Source organism: Rhipicephalus microplus, chromosome 4 (assembly GCF_043290135.1).
Source record: "Rhipicephalus microplus isolate Deutch F79 chromosome 4, USDA_Rmic, whole genome shotgun sequence".
In the NCBI taxonomy this organism is placed as follows: Eukaryota; Metazoa; Arthropoda; class Arachnida; order Ixodida; family Ixodidae; genus Rhipicephalus; species Rhipicephalus microplus.
The window spans coordinates 129,180,117-129,201,666 of record NC_134703.1 but is presented as its reverse complement, the minus strand read 5'-3'; the positions used below and the strand labels follow the sequence as shown (position 1 = coordinate 129,201,666).

General features: G+C 47.4%; 2 protein-coding genes across 5 annotated transcripts in view; one reads left to right on the top strand and one right to left on the bottom strand.

The window, feature by feature from the left end:
* Nucleotides 1-21,550, bottom strand: part of LOC142814608 (uncharacterized) — a 168,950-nt gene that overhangs the window by 89,084 nt on the left and 58,316 nt on the right. The gene's annotated exons all lie outside the window — the stretch shown is intronic.
* The window catches only part of LOC142814609 (uncharacterized), a 137,481-nt gene that overhangs the window by 73,974 nt on the left and 41,957 nt on the right, over nt 1-21,550 (top strand). The window contains exons 5-6 of one of the 2 annotated variants that reach the window (XM_075893650.1): nt 6,906-7,039; nt 9,037-9,106. In XM_075893650.1, coding sequence (XP_075749765.1) covers nt 6,906-7,039; nt 9,037-9,085 — 183 coding nt within the window. In that variant the 3' untranslated portion in view covers nt 9,086-9,106. The remainder of the gene's footprint in view (nt 1-6,905; nt 7,040-9,036; nt 9,107-21,550) is intronic. The other variant, XM_075893651.1, reaches the window with a different exon arrangement.

Sequence of the window (21,550 nt, the reverse complement as noted above, 5' to 3'; positions counted from 1 at the left end):
CATGTTTCTCCTGTTGGTCCTGTATTCTCCTACTCTCATTTGCCAGTCCCCAGTCTTCATGGGGCAGCCAGCCAGGTGCCTTTCTGGCTTACCGGCTAGCCCTTTTTCCCTTTCTTACACTGACGACAGCTGCATTCAGGCGTGTCTAATTTTAGGATACTTGTCAGTGACTCTTCGCTTTGCATTATGCATTACTGAGACGGTGCCATCAGTACCGCTGCAGTGAATAACGTAACGTTCCGTAGGACAGCGGCGCGTTTCTAAACGCAAGCCATCCGAGGAGCACGCGCAGCGTGATATATTATGTGCTGGCGTCCCCTGGCCATGTGGTTACGGCTAAACCTGACTTGCTTTGACAACACGTGCGTAGCTCTCTTCGCTCGAATCAATCAAAGATCCATGCCTGCATGCACACACAGCAGGTACAGGTCCCTATATATACTCTTTCTCTCTCTCTTTCTCTCGCTCGTTTCGTTCCTCCTGGACACGGAGTGAGACAAGTTGTCTGGTTGAAAAGTCTAGAAGAGAAAACAAACGGCGTTTGGTCGTTTTTCACGTTTCCAACGGCGGCAAGATGCGAGCCATTCCTGGCATGATGCCTGAGCAAGCCCACGAAAACAGAACGTGCTCCGCGAAATGATAGCAAAAAAATACAGCAACAGCAGCAAATATACAAACGTAATCTTAAATCTCGGTAACAATACTAGGAGATCCCCAGGTTAGGGAACCGAAAACAAAGAACCTTAATTCGAACTATTTACATTCTCTTAACCCCCCCCCCCCATTTTTTTCGTGTATACACTGTAGGTGGGCTTGGCGCGCTATGGTTGCGCTAGTGACGCGGCAGTATATCTCAAGAAAGGAGTCGCATCGGCAACACGGAGCTTCTAATCTGGTCTCACTCGTGTATTTTTGAGTTCCGGCACCAGCCGACGGCTCAGGATTTACCGCCGGTCGCGCTTGGGCGCTCCGCGTCGGCGATATATTTTGGTCGGTTGAAGAGTGCACTCGAGAACACGGGGAAGTGCTGGCAGGGCGGTCTTCCAGCGGAGCTTCTAGTACGAACTGTAAAACGTGTCTGCCCCCCTCCCCCCCGGACCCTCTGTCACGGCAGGTTCATTCTGCGCTCACCGTCTTAACTTGTCAAAGAACCCCGAGTACTCGCGCCTGAAGGATGGCTCCGCGAGCAGCAGCCCTAACATGTCAGTTATTAGCCGTTTAGGCCACCTACAATTGATTTGATTGATTGATATGTGGGGTTTAACGTCCCAAAACCACCACATGATTATGAGAGACGCCGTAGTGGAGGGCTCCGGAAATTTAGACCACCTGGGGTTCTTTAACGTGCACCCAAATCTGAGCACACGGGCCTACAACATTTCCGCCTCCATCGGAAATGCAGCCGCCGCAGCCGGGATTCGAACCCGCGACCTGCGGTCAGCAGCCGAGTACCTTAGCCACTAGACCACCACGGCGGGGCGAGGCCACCTACAAGTACTCGAAATGAGTATCATCGAAGTTACTATTGGAGTTATCCACGTAACGTCTTCCGCAAGTGGTGCCATGCGTGGCAGTCGTCGTAGTCACGTGCGAGGTCATGGTGTAGGCCCATACAACCAAGCGGCTTGGATGTGCGTGTTGTTTTGATATCGTTTCACATGACATCGGACTGTCATGCCGCACCGCTCAATTGAACACGGCTATGGCGATGGGATGTACACACTTGCTTGCGCTGCCTGATGGTCCGAGCTTGGTGAATGCATCCTATACTCTCGTGTAGTTCAGTTATACATGAACCAGATTTATTTCTGTCTTGAGTGAGGTATACACAAACACACACCTGGTGTCTATCTACGCTAGAACATCCACCATTATGCCGTAAAACTTTTCATCACGATGCTGAATTATGTATGTGGTGGTAGAAATTTTCACTGAGATAGTACGATTTATCTAACCTATGCAACTGAAACATGGATAATAACATTTAGGTATGAGAAGCATATGACAACCTTCCAACATGCATTTGACGAGTAAATTCTAGGTATTATGTAAAGACACCTGCGTAGAGCGATGCTGAGTTTTCTTGTTTGGTATAACTGGTATACTATATATGAAACAGTGAAAAAGGGTTTTAGGGGCCGTAGGTAGCAGACACCTACATGACGTTTTTTTAAAGATTAATGTTATGAGTATGAATGTCCGCAAAACATCTATATACAGTCAAAGATGGAAGGCGATTGATTACATACGGCTTTATAATGTGAAGATTTTTTATGTATGATGCCATGGCTTCTATTACGACATAATGGTGATTGCATGGGTCGCTCGACAACGCATCGCCACGTTCACCAGGTAATAAATAGATGGGCGATGATTATTATGGGACTTAGGTTGTAATACTTCTCCAATCAGAGTAAGCGTTTTTGTATTCAATGCCGGTCGTTCTGAAATGGCTGTCAAAGACCCTCTTGGTCACCCACTGGCAATATAACTGTTCGGACATTAGTGGCGAAAGAACATGGTGTGTCATTTTTTGCTGCGCCTTATTCACATGTGTAAAGAATGCATATTATTTGAGCGCTAGTAGCATCAAAAAGTTGTTCCACAAAAGTGAAGACTCGGCGTTTAAGCGAAATGAACTTTACTCCTAGGCCTGGCATGGCAGAGGGTTTGTGGTAATTTATCGCAGGAATGCGCAAAATCCAAAGTGTTATGCCATTGACCTCCAGAGCTTTTCCCGTTACTTCGTCCCACCAATTTATTCCACTTATTACACTGTCTAGAGGAGAGGCTCATTTACCGCACAACCGATCACAGGAAAGGCATACGCCACCGTGACACGATAAACGCTCCATGGGTGTGCACTCGAGATCATCATTCATTGTTTGCGGTGCGTTCTTGCGCGGGGTCCCTAATTTTTGTTCCCCACGTCTGTGAACACGGACTACCGGGAATGAGCGACAACTCCGAGACGCGGTTCGCGTGCATCCCGTCAATCTGCTTAGTTTCGTCTCGATGCGCGCCGTGTGGCTTCGCGCCAGGTACGCGAATCTTAAGACCCTCGTTCAACTGGAAGTCCCGCATCTGGCCTCGGGACACAGATACATCTCCTCGGGCTGCAGCCATCGCCACCACTGTCATGCCTTGTCATAGCGCAGCGTTAGGCATAAGGAAGTCGATGCTGTATCCCTCCCCTTTCACAACCGCCTTCCCGCGAGGTTCTCCTAGTCGCGTCGCGATTGTCGGCAGCTCTCATGCTGAGCGAGACGACATCGAAGGCTCGCGCGCTGGCTTGGTTGGTCCACGCAGGTCGATTTAAAACGCATTAGAGTACTCCCCATCTCCCCGCCTAGCTCCCCCCTTCTCGATCTGAAAAAGAAATGGCGAGGGGACGATCTGCCGAGCGCAACAAAGCAATAGGGGACGCTGCGACGTCATCTCAGCCGGGAGAAGAAAAATGGCGACAGGTGCCACCGCCGCCGCCGCTGAGAAACGGGCGGTGTTTTTTTCTTTTTTTTTGCTTCAGGGGCTTCTGGGTCTCTGCTCTTGCTCTTGACGAGCGGAGCGAAGGGAACAACCTCGCGCAGACTTATGTGTGAAGGGCATAGCGCGTGCTATGTAGTTTTGAGCCGGCTGGCAATGCGATATCAGGATATGTGGTGATGTCCCCCCCTCTCTCACGAGCTTTTTTGTCGTGATGTCCGATGTCTTTTTAGACGACTCGGTCGGTTTCATCGCGTTCTTCAGTCCGGTGGTTGCCTTACCGGAACCATTCCGTTCCGGTTCTTAGCTTCAAAATGACCGTGCGATGCTGTGATGTGAAGAGCGTATATAGTTTCGCTTTCACCAGTGGCGATTATTTGTCCAATATTTTTCACTCGCTCGCTCGTTTCTTACAGCGAGAAAAACGCTCTTGATTTATTTATTTATTTATTTATTTATTTATTTATTTATTTATTTATTTATTTATTTATATTAGCGGCATTAGTGCGATATCGCGTGTTGTGTAGCTCGCGAGGCACTAATTTTAGGTGCTTAGCTCATAGATCGTATATAGCCGCCTTTGATTCAATTTCCCAGCTGCCTCATCTAAGACAGTTTCACCAGATCGTTCAATGCGTCTGACTGGACATCTTGAAACGTATAAGTACTGGAATGCGTGCTATGCTGTCATTCAGCTAGACATGCTAGTTTACTGTTACTATGACTTTTTTTTTTTCACAAGTCTTATTCGGCCGCTATAGCTGTCAAGCAGCACTTTTATGGCACTATCCTTCCAGTAAAGAGAAAGTACATTTGATTCAGCGAAGTCATGGAAAATCTTTGTTGACGATAAGTAGCAATAGAACACGAACACGTAAAATCACCCGAAGCGCCTAGCGGAGGCGGATAAGGGAAGGGAGCTCGTAATAATAAGCAGACGTTGGTGGAGGAAGAGAGACACTTGCGCTGACTGTAAAGAGGGAAAAAAAAGCTTGCTCCGAATATCGCCGTGACGAACGATAGGAGCACGACATAAGCGCAAATATTCCAGTTTCTTGCCGCAACTCGCCTCTGCGCGCTGACAGCGGTATAATTTTTCTTCTTCCTTGGCTTCGTATACACTCGTTTCCGCGTCGCACGCCATGGCCACTGCAAGGTAAATTCCGACAGGTCATCCCTCGGTCACGCCTGGCCGCGGGCGTCCCATCATCCTTTGGCCCACCGACCGAGGCGTTCGGTGCTGGCAATCATCATCTTCGTCACCCGTCCTTCACGGTTCGTTCGTTGTCGGCTGACCAACGAAACGAGCGCAATGCGAGGCTCAACGCCCGAGAGAAAAAAAAAAAAAACAGGAAAAACGGGGCTGTTTCTGCACACGGCCGCTGGCGTGCTTCGCTTGAGCTTGCCGAATCTCTCTGTCCGAGCGATAACACGGCCTGAGCACGGGTTGCGAGGAAAGAAAACGCACGGGCAGCCAGAACCGTTGCCTGCGTGACTGAGCCGCGACACGAATCACATTGGCAGTCGTGACCGATCTTGCGGCACGCACGGCCGCACGTTCTGCCTTCAGATATATCCACTGGCCTCCTCTGCTCTCTCTCAACACGCATGCGTCGCCAAGGTGTTCGGTAGCGGAGAGCTCGTTATAACCGGAGGATTATAATACGCGGCACGAACCGTCCGAGTCCTATTGAGAGCGGTTCATTCCGTGGGAAAAGTCTCGTGGCCCACCCTTGTGCTTCCAGGCAATGCTGTATACCTGTCTCCCCCTGCCGGTGAATAAATCATGAGAAAGGCACGCAGGCACGGATATTGGTGTCGACCCGCAATATGGGTATCGTAAGATTGAAATCTGCGCCCCGTGTAGTCGGTGTTTTCAACTGTCAGTCGTTCTTCTGACAGATGCAGTGACAGAATATGTGATGTAGAAATCTGTATACTTTCAGTCCTCGTCCCATAGTGAACCGCCCTGTATGTATGACAGGAATTAGCAATTGGAAAATACGAGGACCGTTTAGCTTCGCCTTCAAGAGTTAAACGCGATAACGATATCTCATCTTTCACTGTACAGAACGACTGTCAGGTATCCCTCGGTACTGAATAGTTCCATGCAGTCGTTGCGTTGTGTTACTGTGTTAGCTGTTGTTATGGTTTGCCTACAACATCGCGGAAAGAAATAAGCGTACACTCAAGAACGAACGAGGTTTTAATATATAATGCCTGCCTTCATCTCTGTTTTTCGGTGTGCGCTGTTTTCCTTCTGCAGCACAAGACCAAAACCTGTATACAGTTCTGGTGGACCTGCATGCTAATATTACCGGGCGGGTGTGTCACGCATACTCTGGGCTGCGTGACGTAATTTAAAGATACTCATACTTATCACGCACAGATTGGGTGCGTCAGCGAGTGCGAATTGACAGTCCAGACAACAGTGTCAATAGCCGTTCGTGCCGGAGAAGATCGGTTTCCCATAATGCGATTTTCATTGGAAGCGTGCTTCTTTCCCGGAAAAGATGTCCTTTAGCTATAGATCGTTCACACGGAGGCGCGAACAGTGACGCGAATACATCGGGCAAGGCGGAGGCGATTGCATCGCCGGCATAGTGATATCGTCGCCGCATCTTCAGCGTGGCGACCATGTATACGCAGGCAGGGGTGCCGGCCACCTTGTCATCCTCCTCTGACCAAAGCGAATACGCGGCGGGGACGCAGGGGTGGTTCGCTTCATCAATAGGCCCGACGGCGCGGCACCCCGCCCAGGGACCGCTGCTAATCCCGACGTTCACTGCGATGCCACAGAGCGTCGATGCAGCGGCTTGAAGGCCCCATTGGACGCGGTCCGTGCGTGTGTGTGTGCGCGAGTGTACCACAGGGTGGCGTGCTTTTCAGAAGAGATTCCGCTCAGTGGGTGCGACCCATGCTGAGGGCGGCGCAATAAAAAAAAAAGACAAGTGAATTGAAAGAAATACGTGCGTAAAAGCGTACAGGGTCAGCTTAGAAGATCTCCTTTTCCTTCCTCGTCTGGGATCGACGTCGGTTCGTCCTGGAACACGACCAACACCCTGCGGGGCGTAGCTGATTGGCCGGCGCCATCTTTCAAAAACCGGGCCACCCTTGTCTCCTTGCGGCGAGCGGCCCGACGTGTCGGGGGCATTCTTCTCGGGTCTTTTTTTTTTTTCTGAGGTGTGGCCTTTCGAGGAGTCCCTCTCTAGCAAGTAGTCTTATTTTTCTTTTCGTTTTTTGTCTTTATTGAAAGCACTGTCTGTTGTTGTCTTGGTGTATATGACTATGGGACGAGCAATGTTGTGTGCGCAAAAAACAACGGTTGTTTCCCGCCCTGCGTATGCCAGTCCTCAATTTAAAGCACCAAGTCGTAATTGGATTGGATTGGATAAACTTTTATTTGGTCCTCCAAAACACAGATCACTGTGTTGCGGGCAGCTCCCACGTGGGGACTGAGATGCCAAGCTCCTCAGCCGCCTCGCGGGCTTGGTGGACAGCCCAGAACTGATCTGCCAAGGACGAGCTGCGGATTGCCGCCTCCCATCTGGCAGAGGTGATGTTCGATAAATGAGCGAATTTGGTGCACTGCCAGAGCATGTGTTCTTATGAAGCTATTTCCCCACAATGTGGACAAAGATTACTTGGGTATAGGTCAGGGTACATGATGTGTAACATTTTCAAAGTAGGGTACATCCGCGTTTGCAAAAGCCTTAATGTAAGTGCTTGGGGCGGGGTTATATTTTTGTGAGGAAGTCGTAATGAGAAGTCTGGTTTATTTGACGAAAGATGCTGACGCAAAATGACAGCTCTGTAGCGACACAAATAGACATAGCGAGAAATGCGGCACCAGCTTTCTTCAGATGGCCTGACGAGCACTACATGTCATTCACAATGAGACTGGGTATAATACATAGTCTCGCTAGGAACAATTAATACGTAAGGTGAAGCAGCCTTTGATGATGTCTCGTATCGCGCACTGAAAGATGGGAGAGAATACACGAACACGGTAACATAAACCAAGAAAACGGATCCCCAGATCCATTAAGGTCACCTGTAATGTGCTCCTTCTCGCGTAGTATCAATTATTAAACTCGATTCAAGCATCTCTCGGTGCAATATAGCTTCTCTCCAATGACTCCCTTAGCGCGAATGTCAGCTATCGCATTGCGTGTCGACCGCTGTAAGCGGCCTGATTTCCTAACATTCTTCTTGTGGTGGCATTGAAATATAAGAGGGAGTTATAATTGAAACACAAACTTGCGTGTAAAAGGCACGCAAATAAAATTAATGTTCCCTCATTATGCTACCAAAATAGTTATCAGTATTATATCGATCGAGCAGTGACACGAGGTGATAAGAATGGTATGGGCAAGCCACTCACTAACGTCGAAACTAATCGAAAACAAATAGGTTCCATATAAAATAGGAGTGTAGCTGTGCTTCACCTCCATGGGTTCCATTACTCAACTCTTGTCAGAGGGATTTTAGTTACTTTTATTATTCTCACAGTATATGTATATAGTTCAGATGCCGGCCAGGTTATTGTACACATCATATAACGTATTAGCAGTAGTAATAGTACGTATTAGCAGTAGTGCATCTCACCGTTTAATACGCTAAAACAATGGGCGAATGGTTCGCTCACACTAATTGCTTCGTCCCCGATTGATATTCGCAGTTCTATCATGTTTATTTTTCCCCCTCAAGGCAACCCCTTTCACACAGAAGGAAAATAAGTGGCGGTTCATAATTATCAACGATGCGAGATAATGGAAAATACTGGGCAGTGTTGACGCTGATCGCTATATATACGATCTACTGTGTAAACACAAACTGGCTGTCATGTTTTGGGACTGGGATTGCTTGATGCGTCTCTCTTTTGCGGAGTGGTTGAGCATCTGCAGCCACTCTTCTTTCTGTGTTTGCCTTTTACTGAAATATATTGCTCTGAATGTTTTCACTGGTATTCAGTTAAGCCTCAATAAATCATCACCGCTGCGTATATTACCAGTTCAAGTCCTTATTGTCACTGACGATATTCGGACTTAAGTTGCTTAAGCACCTTGATCAAGGCAAGCACTTGCTCATTGAACGAATCAGAATTGTTCCATTGAGCATCCATGAGTTTTCAAAGACGCAGATTTCCGCGTAATGTGTGCGTCATGAACGGCAACTGAAAGACCCAATGTTGCATACTTAAGGAAAAAGTTCGTAAACTAAAGGAACAACTTGCTTAAGCATGCGGGTGGTTTAATATGTGTTAAAGGATAATTAATTAAAGAAGGAAGTACTAAATTATTAAAGTATTATTTAGACTTCTTTGAACTGTGGTGACAATGCTACTGAGGTTTTGGGCAATCGGCAAGCAAACTATGCGACACCACAACCACCCCTTGCTGCTGGCATATTTGACATATATGCAAGTTGAGGAAGGTATATTATTACACATGCTCGAAATAACTAAGTTTGGTAACTGTACAATTTGTCTATAACGTGTTTCATAATCGGTGCAGTTGCTGATATAGTTTTTTTTTGTTCATTTTCTTACAGGCCTTTGGCTGAGGGACCATCGCCGCGGCCGAAGTTTACTATAGGATAACCAAGGCGCTGGGATGTTCCGGTGAGTGACTTGGAAACGAGTCCGCTATTGCTATCATATGTCATGGTTGTTGTATCACATGTGATCGCTTTGGCAGAGACACCTCACGATTAAAACTTATGTATTCCATTTAAAAGTATACTTAGGTATAACGGTCGAATCGTAAAGGCGTGTTTTCTGGGTAATGGTTGACTCATTGGAGGCTGCAGCAATTATTAGGTGCGCATTCAGGTTAGGCACATTGGCACACCGTCACTATATTACTGCATATTCTATAATGGGTAACACCTTTTCAAGTCACGGAGTGTATGGACAAACAGTACGGTCCACTGTTAAAGGTAAGATTGTATACAACGAGCACCGTTCATGTTGCCGGCCATCCAACATCAAGTGGATAAGAGAACAACGTTCATGCGCTGCAGTCTCTAAAAAGGAGCCACAACTGTCAATCACTGATTGTCTTAGGCAAATCTTAGCCACTATGCTTTTGGAAGAGAGTGAAATCTAAACATGACGCAAGTGTTCCCTTTAACAGCAGTCCCGCCTGTACACAATATGCGGTTTTTCTGATGAAGCTTTGCAACCGCGAAGTATATATACGTTACTGGTATATATAGATTACTCGCTCATAAACAAATGTCTTTTGAATTTTGCTTTTTTTTATCCCACTGCGCTTTTATTTTATTTGATAACATATATGAGTGCTTGACCAATTACCGCACCCCAGTATTATTCACTTGTAGCGACAATGAAAGCGTGCTTGGCGTCTATATAGGTATACCTGTCGTGACGAGGCCGCTCATTGCGCGAAAAGTCAAACTTTACAAATCCCGACTACGAAACTCGCCTTGTAATATCAAATCACGAGTCGCTGAAAAAGGTGCAACGGCAGGACGATTCGCCACGCGATACCGTACGTCATTTTCATTCAGCGCAGCTGCCCATTCGAAAGCCCGGTCGCTTCCTTAATATGCCGGATGAAACGGTGCTCTGATATACAGGTTGTAGTGCGGGCAGAATTCCCGTTTCCTCGGACGTCGAAGCTCTTCCAGTTGGGTTCACTCGCTCGGCAGGCATGGCAGGCTTTCCACGGTTGCGCGTGCGGGGAGTCACCCCTGCACAGCTCTCGCAAGCGTTCCAATTAACTTGCACGCGCGCGCGTGTGTATACGCGCGCATTTATACGCCGAACTCTCCCGACGCTCCCTTAAGGCTCGATCCGTATTACATGCGTGCACGCTCAGATACGAATCGCTTCTGCGCGGCAAGGCGCAGCTATAGAGACGAGCGCGTTCCCTTCTTCCTATACATAACAGCGCGCTGCAGTTTCCCCCGTTCGTGAGCCACAACTGCTGCCGACGCCCGAGGAAGAGGTATATAAGCGGCTCGTATATGGGGAGCGGGGTAGAGATAGCGGGGCGGGTGGAAGTTTTAGCCTTATGAAGTAAGTCCGTAAGCCCGCGGATTGCGGAGCCTTTAGCGGCGGTTAAGGCCCTGACAGGCCGCAAATCCGCGCCCTTTCGGGGAGCTCCGCTTCGCCGCTTCCTCTCGTTCGTTGGCAGGAAAGAGATTGCGAGGCCGGGCGTGGCTTCGACCTCGGCGTTGCGCTGCGCCGGCGGTTCTTGCGTCGGGAAAAGGCGAGCTTTCGGGGCTCCTCTCTCGCTCTCCGTGTCTCTCTCCTGCCAGCCTTTAGCTCCCCTCTCCGATCCGCGCCAACTACACGTGCCCTGGGCGCGTTTGCCGACTCGAGCCCGGCGCTCTTTCCCGACTGTGGTGTATACTATATAGTATATTGCCACGAGGAATTGTTAAGGCGCAGTACAACGCAGACGTTGTTAAAAGAGGAACGCTGACGGCATCGCTACGACTCATGAAGCCCGCCGGAAGGCACGAGCCGGCCCAGCCTGTGCACGAGCTGCTACCGAGCAGCGGCCAAGGAAAAAGAAGAGAAGAAGAGGACGACGAGCGTTCGCTGCTTTCTCCCAGCTACTGTGTAGTTCTTTTGGCTTGGGCACAAGTTCGCCCTTATTAAACCTTGTAAATAGGACGTCCTGGTTGTGAGGTTGTTATATCCGTTACATTTTCTGGTGGAGGCGCTGGGTACATGATTCCGAGCCCCACGCAAGAGCGAAGTCCAAGCACTGACCAGCCGCAACCAGTGGAGCTTACACCGGTGCACCAACGAGTCAGCCGCCGTATCCGAGGAGAGTTGCCAGAATTTGGGCCACTCCCTTCTGTATCAAGGGCATCGGTGACGGAGACAAGCGCCGCCACCACCATGACGAGCCAAGTTACGCCGGCACAACTCATCGTAAGCCAACCGGTCATTCCAAAGGTGTTTCATGGTGACCCATACGAGGACGCCGAAGACTGGTTAGAGCATTTCGAGAGAGTGGGAAATCTAAATCAGTGGAACGAGGAAGGCAAGCTGCGTAACGTCTACATTGCGTTGGAAGACTCTGCACGAGTGTGGTACGAAAACCACGAGGCATCTCTGACGTCGTGGCAATATACTGCCGTGTGCTTCTGCAGGGTCTTTCCTCGCTGAATCGGGCGTCGCGTGGTGTGGACAACACGCACAGCTCCTCCATGTTCAGGAACTGCAGCGACCTCCGAGTGTGGGAGGGAAGGGAGGCCAGGAGTCTGGTCCGCGCTTGATTACGAGTTTCGGGGACGATTCCGTCCGCGAGCTGGGTCCGTGCTCTTCGGAGCGTGAAGCTGGTTCCTTCCTTGGACGCGCCCGCTGGACTTCCGAAGAGCCGCGCATCGGCCCGCTGCGCTGGACAGCTGCGAGGCATGCACTGCGTAGCATACACAGGCTCTGTAGCTCTCTTGAAGCTACACCCACCAAGCCTTCCATGGGGGTCACTGCCTTTTATTGTTACGTTATTCTGGATAGAGCTTGGTTGTGAGAGGATGCGCGCTCTTGTTTGAGCACACTCATTTGACCTATAGGCTGTCTTCTTCCTCCTCTTTTTTTTCTCTTTGTTAATAGTAATACGAAAAAGTGGTGTATGAAAATTCTGTAGCAATATTTGCTGGGTTGCAGATCCGGGAATATATTATTGTGGTCGCAGGTTAAGAGAACTTCACATTTCCCGTACGCGCGCATGCAGAACAACGAAACCGCATAAAGACCGCTTTGCAAAATAGATAGATCGAGATAGGGTAAGTGAAAGGAAGGCAGGAGGAAGGAAGGCAGGAGGAAGAAAATTTCAGGTTTACGAAATTCCCACAATGAGAGAAGCATGATGTTCAGTTTCGGATAAGATTATTATGAACGGGAAACTGTTCAAAAAAAAAAAGTTCTGTTTTTTGTTCACGTATCTTATGACAAACTCAATTTTATGTCGTCATTGTGTATACAGTTGCAATGCGAAAACTGTCCGTGTTTCACGTTAATTTGGGAAGACAGGTATACCCACCCACCCTATAGCAGGTGTCTTTAGCGAGAAGCTGTGACGTTTTGCCTCCCATGGGGGCTTATATACCGAGGGCTTCTTTCTACCCTTACTGCAGGTGGAACACTATAGCGCATGCTCATTCTATTTCTTGGGGGTATTGCAACAATCAGGCTATACATCAAGTACGCTTCGCTTAAAAAAGTATCTTCTCCATACCCGATTCGTGTCCCAATTCCTCATTGTTCCTTACATTATACGTAAAGCTATACACAACGGCTGGATCTTACGAGACTATATACTGTATAACTACGAACCAAGCGGAATTTCACGCATAATCCGTCTGTATACGCAAGTCTCGAACGAGTCCTTGATGTCCTTCTGTAACTGTTACTGTCACACATTTCTCGAGAAAGTAGAACACTGCGTCTTGTTACCGCGTACACGTCAAGTATCTCTCGTTCGCATTCTGGCACCTCGCTAGTTTACACATATGTATGCACGTACGAGCATACGCAGATATATACTCGCTTCACGACTGCACCCGCGGGTTGGTCTTGGGGATCCCGGTGCTGACGTAATGCAGAGTCGCGCGAAACGGAATGAAGATGAATGCATAGCTTTCCCTAACTGACACAACTCACACACCTTCCAGTCGGCTTCTGCCCTCCTCCTCGTCCTCCTCCTCCTCCTATTCTCGTTCTAACTCGGGCGACGGTGACAATGAAAAACGCGCCCTGCGAGCGCTCCGAGGGCTTCGACGGAGCCAAGTGGCGACGACGCGAGAGAGAAAACAAGACAACAGGGACCGCGCTCTGTTTTCGGTCGGCACCGCGCGAAACAAAACATCAGCGAGGGAGGAAGCAGCGCGCCGCAGACTGCCGAGTGTTGGATGAAGAGGGCGTCAGCTAGGCAGTACACAGCAGCGCGGGTTTTCTACGCTGCTACAAACCCTGAAGATGTGAGGGAGCACGGGAGGATGGGCAAGAGTAAAAGAAAAGATAAGTTTGCGCGTAACAACAGCCTCCGTGTAGTCGGAATAAAATATGACGCCTGCCGCGCGTTGTTCAGGAAGAAAAATGGAAGCACGTAGGCGCGCTTCTTTACGCCTCGAAGCTAGTTCGCTTCGCACGGCGCTTGCCCTTTTGTTGTGGTTCGATTTGTTTTAGACCGGGTAACAGTGAAGTTGGAAGACCCATCGGAAATGGGCGGCTGTTTTTCAGAGCGCCGCACTCTCGGAGGGGAAACGGCTGTTTTGTGTGGAAGTGTATACAGACTATATATAACGTGTATATACGCTATATAGCGCCTCTTCTTCGCGCGTTTCTCGAGTTTCATGCCGCTGTTCGATGGCCCGAGAAAGCAGTCGCGCACTATCGTTCGCTGTTCTATACTCGCTTCCAGGAAATTCGCGGGTTACGTGCGGCATAGTGTTTATTCAAAGTGCGCACTCTTTTAGGGTGATCGATAGTTGTAAAAATGTGGTTTCTTCTAGCGCACATTTTATGGGCTGGTGTGTTTTTCTCATGTTACGAATCGCATTGCGATACATGACCGACTGCGCTCGCCTTGGCAGATTCTTACAAAAATGCTTATAGAGATTTAATTGAGGCTAAATTGACTTTTCTCCATAGGATGTACTGCGTTTAAATTAAGCGCCTATTGAGTTTTCCAATTGAGTTACACAAGGATATTGGCCACCGTGTTTCTATTGAATATCAGTTTTTGCGGAAGATTTGAGCGTCTTTTGAGCGAGTCAAAAGGAAATATTGACCAGTTAGTGACTTTCTGTACCGAGTGTCAATTAAAACAATTTAGGGGAGCGTATATTCAACTCTTATTGTGTTCGGTCAAAATCATCAATAAGCAAGCGTGTTATGTAATTTTCAAATATTCACGCTAACATTTCTTGAAAATTCGCCGCTTGACTATTTTGTTTCAGAAGCGGTACCGAATTATCTGCTATCAGTTCATTCTTCAAGCGGTTGCAAGAAATAAAATAGGGGGGATCACTGAAAACTCGCCCGATCGATCAAGGTGGCCAACTTATAGTGCGAGCATCTATAACTGAACTATGCGCATCTCGAATTCATCTGGTGTGGTGGAAGGATGGAGCTGTCGACACAAAGGCTTCGGCGGCTTCGATGAAGATGTACAGATGGATAGGCATAGAATGTGAAGCCCTTATGCAGCTGAGGTGCCAAGCGCAGCCTGCTGTAAGAGTGACAGTGGACAAACGTATGCAGACCGCGTTAAGTGTACCACTTGTACACGTTGGCAAGCGTAGCGGAACAAAAGAGATAGGCGTAAACAGGAAGGGCGCTGGACATCGACTAAAAGGTGATACCCAGTCTGTCTGCACCGCGAGACGCGCAAACTCAACACCCACCTACTTGCCCAAATTTCTGCGTCAAGCGCAGAATTTGACGATGGCGTTATGAGTGGGGTATCTCAGACGTACAACGAGTGTAAGTTACGCATTTTGTCAGCTCTACAAGCGCATGCAAAAAAAAATCCAGTGATGCAAAGATGAAACAGTATACACTTAATGAGACAACCTATCTATAATGAGGCAGCACAAATTTCGAACATTTTGTGCATGCGCTGGTTGCATTTATTTCGTCTCTGTCGGCTGTTAATGACAGCGACTGTATGCATCAGCTCTCTCACTTTCTCTCGCTTCGTTATCTTTCTATTCAACCCCAACACCTAGGTATAGTAAACAGGATGTTTATTCTCGTTTGCCTTACTACTGATTTTTGATCGCTCTCTCCCTCTCTCTCTCTCTCATTCGGTCTCGCACTGAAGGCCGTCTGTAACACCGTAAGGTGGCAGCACCATCCGCCTATATACGACAGTCTATAGTGCTGGACTATACGCGGGCTCGTTTGAAAATCTGAATTGTTGCGCGGTTCCCACTCCAAGAAAAACGCGACCAACCGATGGCGAGCAATTCACAATTTATTCCCCGAATTTTCTCACCGCAGGCATATTCGTTGACCTGGTGGGTAAGCTCCCTCTCGCCATAAATCTCACGACATGAATTTATTTACCTTTCGGTCACCTTTGGCCAACAATTAAGTAACGCTTATGTATTCGCTTCTCTGTGCACTCTCAGCAAACTCGAGGGTGAGGGGACAGCGTGGACAGCAACAAATAAAGTAAACAGAAATCGCGGCCATGGTGGAAGTGAAAAAAAAAAAATGAGGAGGGGGGTATATAGAGTTGGAGGTTGCACACGTGTGAGAGCAGCGCCATCTCCTCTAACCTCGCTGATGGCTGCGGCGAAGTGAGCGGCGGTCGTGCCAACCTCCGTGCACCTGAGCGTCGTCCCCTTGAGCCGGCCCTCCGCTGACTCCCCGCATGCTGTAGCGTAGCTTTTGTCTCTTGGCTTCGGTTCTCTACCCGCGCTCGGCCGTGCGCACCAAGGACGCCTGTGGGAGGAGCGGCTGGTGCTCGCGAGCCAGGCGCAGGCGCGCGCTTTGGAAAATGCCGCGCAGCAACGCAGCTCACGCCGTCCGCTCGCCCGTTCACCCGCCGAGTTTCGCGAAGGACAGCGGCACGACTTGACGTCGGCGCCCGTTCGATGTGGTATACATGCGTGCACATAAGATGAAGGAGGGGAAAGAGACGATTTTTATTTATGAGCATTAGCAAGCTATCATGTGTAATGGATGCGAGTTGGGGCCATATACTTGGTGCGAATTGACTTTCACACATAACTAATTAGCGCAAAAAAGCACGACAGGCGAAAGGAAAGATAGTGACGCCGCGTCCTGTCTGTTCTTCAGTCCGTCAACTGTACTTCATTTGCGCTAATTTGTTGCGTCTCCGACGTGTGGCCACAGCGGCGCGCCACAATGAAGCCTGTATGTTGTTACAATTGTTAGTTTGTAAGCATTGATTGATTGATATGTGGGGTTTAACGTCCCAAAACCACCATATGATTATGAGAGATGCCGTAGTGGAGGGCTCCGGAAATTTCGACCACCTGGGGTTCTTTAACGTGCACCCAAATTTGAGCACACGGGCCTACAACATTTCCGCCTCCATCGGAAATGCAGCCGCCGCAGCCGGGATTTGAACCCGCGACCTGCGGGTCAGTAGCCGTGTACCTTAGCCACTAGACCACCGCGGCGGGGCAGTTTGTAAGCATAACCTCGAGTGAAATTTAACAAACAGAACGAAGTGCGCACATATTTGTGCCGCGGTATCGTTCTTAGACGTGATGTCGGCCCCCGCTCAACACAATTCAAACTCATGATTGATTCACTACAACTTGGTGTACGTTTCTAATGCGTATATATAGGATGAAAGAGTACTTGCTCCTGTGATTTGTACACAATTTACGATTACGTTTGCTAGCACACTCTGTGTGTATGGCTTCATTCGACAGCAAGCCCGTGTATAGTGATCAGCGCAAGTATTATGTCTAATAAAACAATTAATAAATATAAAATGACAATCCTGCATGCTGCCCACGCGCGATTGTTTCTTAGACGTTAACTAGAACCTGCATGTACGCGTTACGGGGAACTTTTGACACGCACGATTCTTAAAACGCGGCATCGAGCATAAACTAAAACATGATATCATATTCGGTCATGCATGGGCTTTCTTTTGATCATCATCATCCGTCATTCTCATCATTTCAGAAGAGCAGCTGCCTCTTTCTTCATTGAACGTTTCCCTCCGTTTCTGAAATATTATCCATTGCCGTCACTTGAGAGATCGTCAACACGCATCGCATCGTGTCAGAAAATGAAAGCGGATTAATCGATCGGATCAATCAACCCGAAAATGCACCTCTGTGAGGTGTTAGTGGCTCGTAAAACGTAAGTCACCTCAAATATTTGGCGCACGGGAAGTGACCTTAGATTTCGTTTTACTGTCACCTTTTTCTTATTTAATTACTTTCTGCGTGTGCGACTATTGCTGTACACATCGTAGTGCTGCGATACAACGCAAGCTTACAGCATGTAAACATGCAGCTGGATGCACGTGGAAGGCTCTCATTCTTGTGTTTCTGTACACGTCTCAACATAAAGCCCTTAGCATAATGAGGAAGTGCACAGTGTGATTCACACATGATGAGCACGCTTTGTTTGACAACGAGTGCCGGAAAATGTCGCTTCATTGAAAGGCTTTTTGTATATGTATACATTGTAAAGACTTCTTCGTGCCTCTCTTTTTCTTTTCTTTTGATAGTTTACACGAATAATGTCGCTCAATCAGACCAAGATGTCGGATAGAACGTCGCATCATCAGTAAGTCACCATTATTGCCAACAGGTGATCGCTATAGGCTCAGGCGTTATAAGACAGAACTTTGGCCTTCATTAGCACGTCCAGCTTCTTCCCAGCGTTCGCAGGTGCCTTTAGCAACGTATCGCCACATGTGGCTCACTGGCTAATCTTTCTTTTCCTCAGGCCTTATGCAACAGAGCCGAGCGTATGAACCAAGTGTGCGTCAAAGTAGGCGGAACGGGGCGATTTGACAAACGTGCGTGGAGAATCTCCGGCCGGCCGAGTGAAAAACGGGCTTCGCCGGCGATCAAGGTGCGGTGAGGAAAAGCTCTTCGAAAGGCAGGAAGCCGCGGCAACCGGCCTTGCTGCTTCGATGCGCTTCAGGGTTGAGCGCCAGCGCGCGCCCCGTGCCACCAGCCGTCGCCGAGCCGCAGAGGAAGTTGGCAATTCGCGCCTTGCGTTTCGCGCGCAGTGGTGCCGCTTTGTTCGCGCTTGTGTGGTCCATCTCTCTCTCTCTCTCTCTCTCTCTCTCTCTCTCTCTTTTTTTTTTACTGGCTTGTGCAGCGCTCGGTTAACTTGTGCGTAAATGCGCAGATGTTCTTTCTGAGACACCTTTTGAAAGAACTCATTGTTTCGTGCTTTTTCTTTAATCATAATGATGTTATGAAACTCACAAGAGTGGAAGCTTAGGCTAGTTGTTGCGTAGTCATATTTGCAAGGTGTTTCAGCGCGGGAACAAAGGAAAAAAGGACAGGGTAGACAGAAAGTCTACCCTGTCTTTCTGTCTACCCTGTCCTTTTTTCCTTTGTTCGCGCGCTGAAACACCTTGCAAAGATATTATGAACATCGGCAAGTAAGTACACTCAAGCTTGTGTTGGCATCATCTTTGCAGCCTGCATCACTTTATCGGCTATTTTAAAGATGGCTTCGCGTGCCGTCACAATGGTTTGTTTACCTCTGTGTTTCCCGTCTTTAACAACTAAACTAGCAGTGCTTTAGGCTAGACGCATACGCATGAAAAGGGTTGGGTTGGTTCATACGATGTTCCATGACGCTGTTAATTCACGTCGCAATATGTAAAGACAAGAAAACATCGGCCTAACTGTCCAAGATGGCGGCGCGCTTACGTCTTGAGGGAAATATTCTATACAGGGCATACTTTCTTCTAGGAGAATCCTAATAAGAGTCCCGTATGGTGGTGCGAAAACTTCAGTGTGATTATATAGGGTTCATCTTTGTATATTCTACAAGTAGTGCAATGATATTAGATTACCTATCACATGGACCACAGTTTTCAACTGTGGACCTTGCCCATGAAAAATAAAACTACGTATAGTTCTTGTGAAGTGTCATTTCGTGAACAGTACGCAGTTAGGATAAGTTCTTTTGTTTCTCAATCATTTGAGTCTTCGGATTTACTTGTTAATGCTCGGTGTTATCCAAGGTGTACTCTTCATGGACTTTCACCTACTATCCCAGTCATAAACCTTGTTACGTGTGCTCTTAGCTCTGATTTAGCGATAGCGACCTCATATACTAGTCACCATTCCCACGTCGTGGTAAATACGAAACAGCAGTCTGTCAGACAACAACAACCTTGAGATCACGTGCGCTTCGCAGCAGAGAAAGGCTGGGGTGTTGGAATTCCCAAAACAATGAGGCACCAGAACCGCTCACACGAGGAAAAATCTTTATGCCACCCACCGTAATAACGAAGGTGACTTGCTTGGGCAACATGACATCCCTGGTTGAGCGGCTGTCGTTTAACTTCTTATCATACTTCTTTCATGAAAGGCTGTTCCAAGCGTGTTAGAGTATATTTCATAAACTTGCCAAAACGATAAAATGTTAGACCCTGGTTCGCTTCTCCACCGGCTTGGGAAGCTATGCGCCTACTGTTAAGAAATGTTGAAACAAACTCAACCGAGTCACGGCCGCTGCAGGTGAAAAAGCGTGTCCCTTGTCCCAATAGGTGCATCTGGGCTTCATATTCAAACCAACGTGTCCCCTCTACTAATCCTTCCGTCACTCTTTGTTGATTTTTTTTTACCCTTGGTCTGGTTGACTTCTCTGCATCACCTTCTCATTTCTAGGCCTCGGTTCCCTTTTTATTTACTTTTTTCTAAACATGTTTTCTGAACCGATAACTTACATTTACTGTGTAACTGTATGCTGGTGAGTAAAGAAACTCTAACACAAGAGTCATTACATAGGCTCGCCGTTCATTTTTACGGCTCCTGACTTTTCGTACAAACACTGCTCGCTTTTCCGGGGCGACAAGGTCTTTCTCCCCCGCGGACACGTCGACACCGTCCCCATTCAAAACAACCGTCATCCTGCCGCCCCTTTCTTTTTTTAAGCGGTCACACCTTGCGCAACACCCGGTGGGTGAGCGCCAGGTGGATGTGTGTAGAAGGAGCAGCGCTCTTAAACTATGGAGGGTGGCTGCTACTTCGATGCATGCCGTATGACGCCCGTTTTTGTGCTCCCTCTTGCCTGCTTGGTCCACAAAACGCAGATGCCATTGTAGGTAATTCTATAAATAAAATAAATAAATAGGTGAGTACGCTGCGTGCTGCGAGTTTTACGATATATATATATATATATATATATATATATATATATATATATATATATATATATATATATATATATATATATATATATATATATATATATTCCTGCCCCCGGCAAGTTATCTTTTCACCCACTTTTCTTCATATTTACATTAAAATTCGGTCTAATATCTTCCCCTATACTTTCTTGGCATTATTGTCTGTTAGATCTCATATATATATATATATATATATATATATATATATATATATATATATATATATATATATATATATATATATATATATATATATATATATATATATATATATATATATATATATATATATATGGGAAGGTGTTATTGCATGAGAATCTGTCATCCCGATGGTTACGGAGCGGTCTGGAGAAAATACACACTTCACGACTGCGAAATAAAGCAACTGCACTGTTAGTACACGCAGCATTATGCGCACTAGCAAATACCAAGAGGCACAGTATATTTGCTTTCTACTTTTTTCTAACTTTCGGTTTTACGATTACGCGGAAACCGGAGCGATTCGCACGAATACCTTTCGCACCGATTTCGAGAAACTAGATTTGCCACGCTACAGTTGTGCAATGCAGTAAAGCAGGCTTTCGAGCTTATGGCACTCGTATTAGCGTGAGCAACTTGGTGTCGCACGGAAACCGTTGTAGTCGAAACTCGTTTTAGTTCCTACAGTGGAAGTGCAGGTTCGAAACATCTGTGCGCAATACCTTTTACAGATCGTACATAGCACGCGTACGGTTTTAAGACGAAAAACCGCACATACACTGATATCTAACCTCCCATCACTCAAGATCCATGACAGAGCTAAAGATTAACAAAAGCAAAAGAAAATGCTGTTAAAGATAACAAAACAGAAATCACAATTCACGATCAGCTGCACACTGCTTCGCCCCATCAGCATTCACTTCGTGGACCGGCCTTATTATTTTTTTTTCTGTAGCTCCGCGCAATTTTTGTCGGTTGCTTGCATATTTACTGCATGCTTTACGGAAAAGATAGTTGGAAGCATCTCATTGTATCGCTGCACACATAGTGTGTGGATTGCTCTTGTACTGATTTTATTTTCATTAATAAAATAATACGTGATCAAACAAAGAGAAGGCGGATGGAGAGCGGAAACAATGTATTGAATCACGCATACAACAAAAATGAGCAAGTGCTAATTGAATAAAATAAAGGAAAATTGGAGGAAAAGAGCGGCAGGGAGGTTA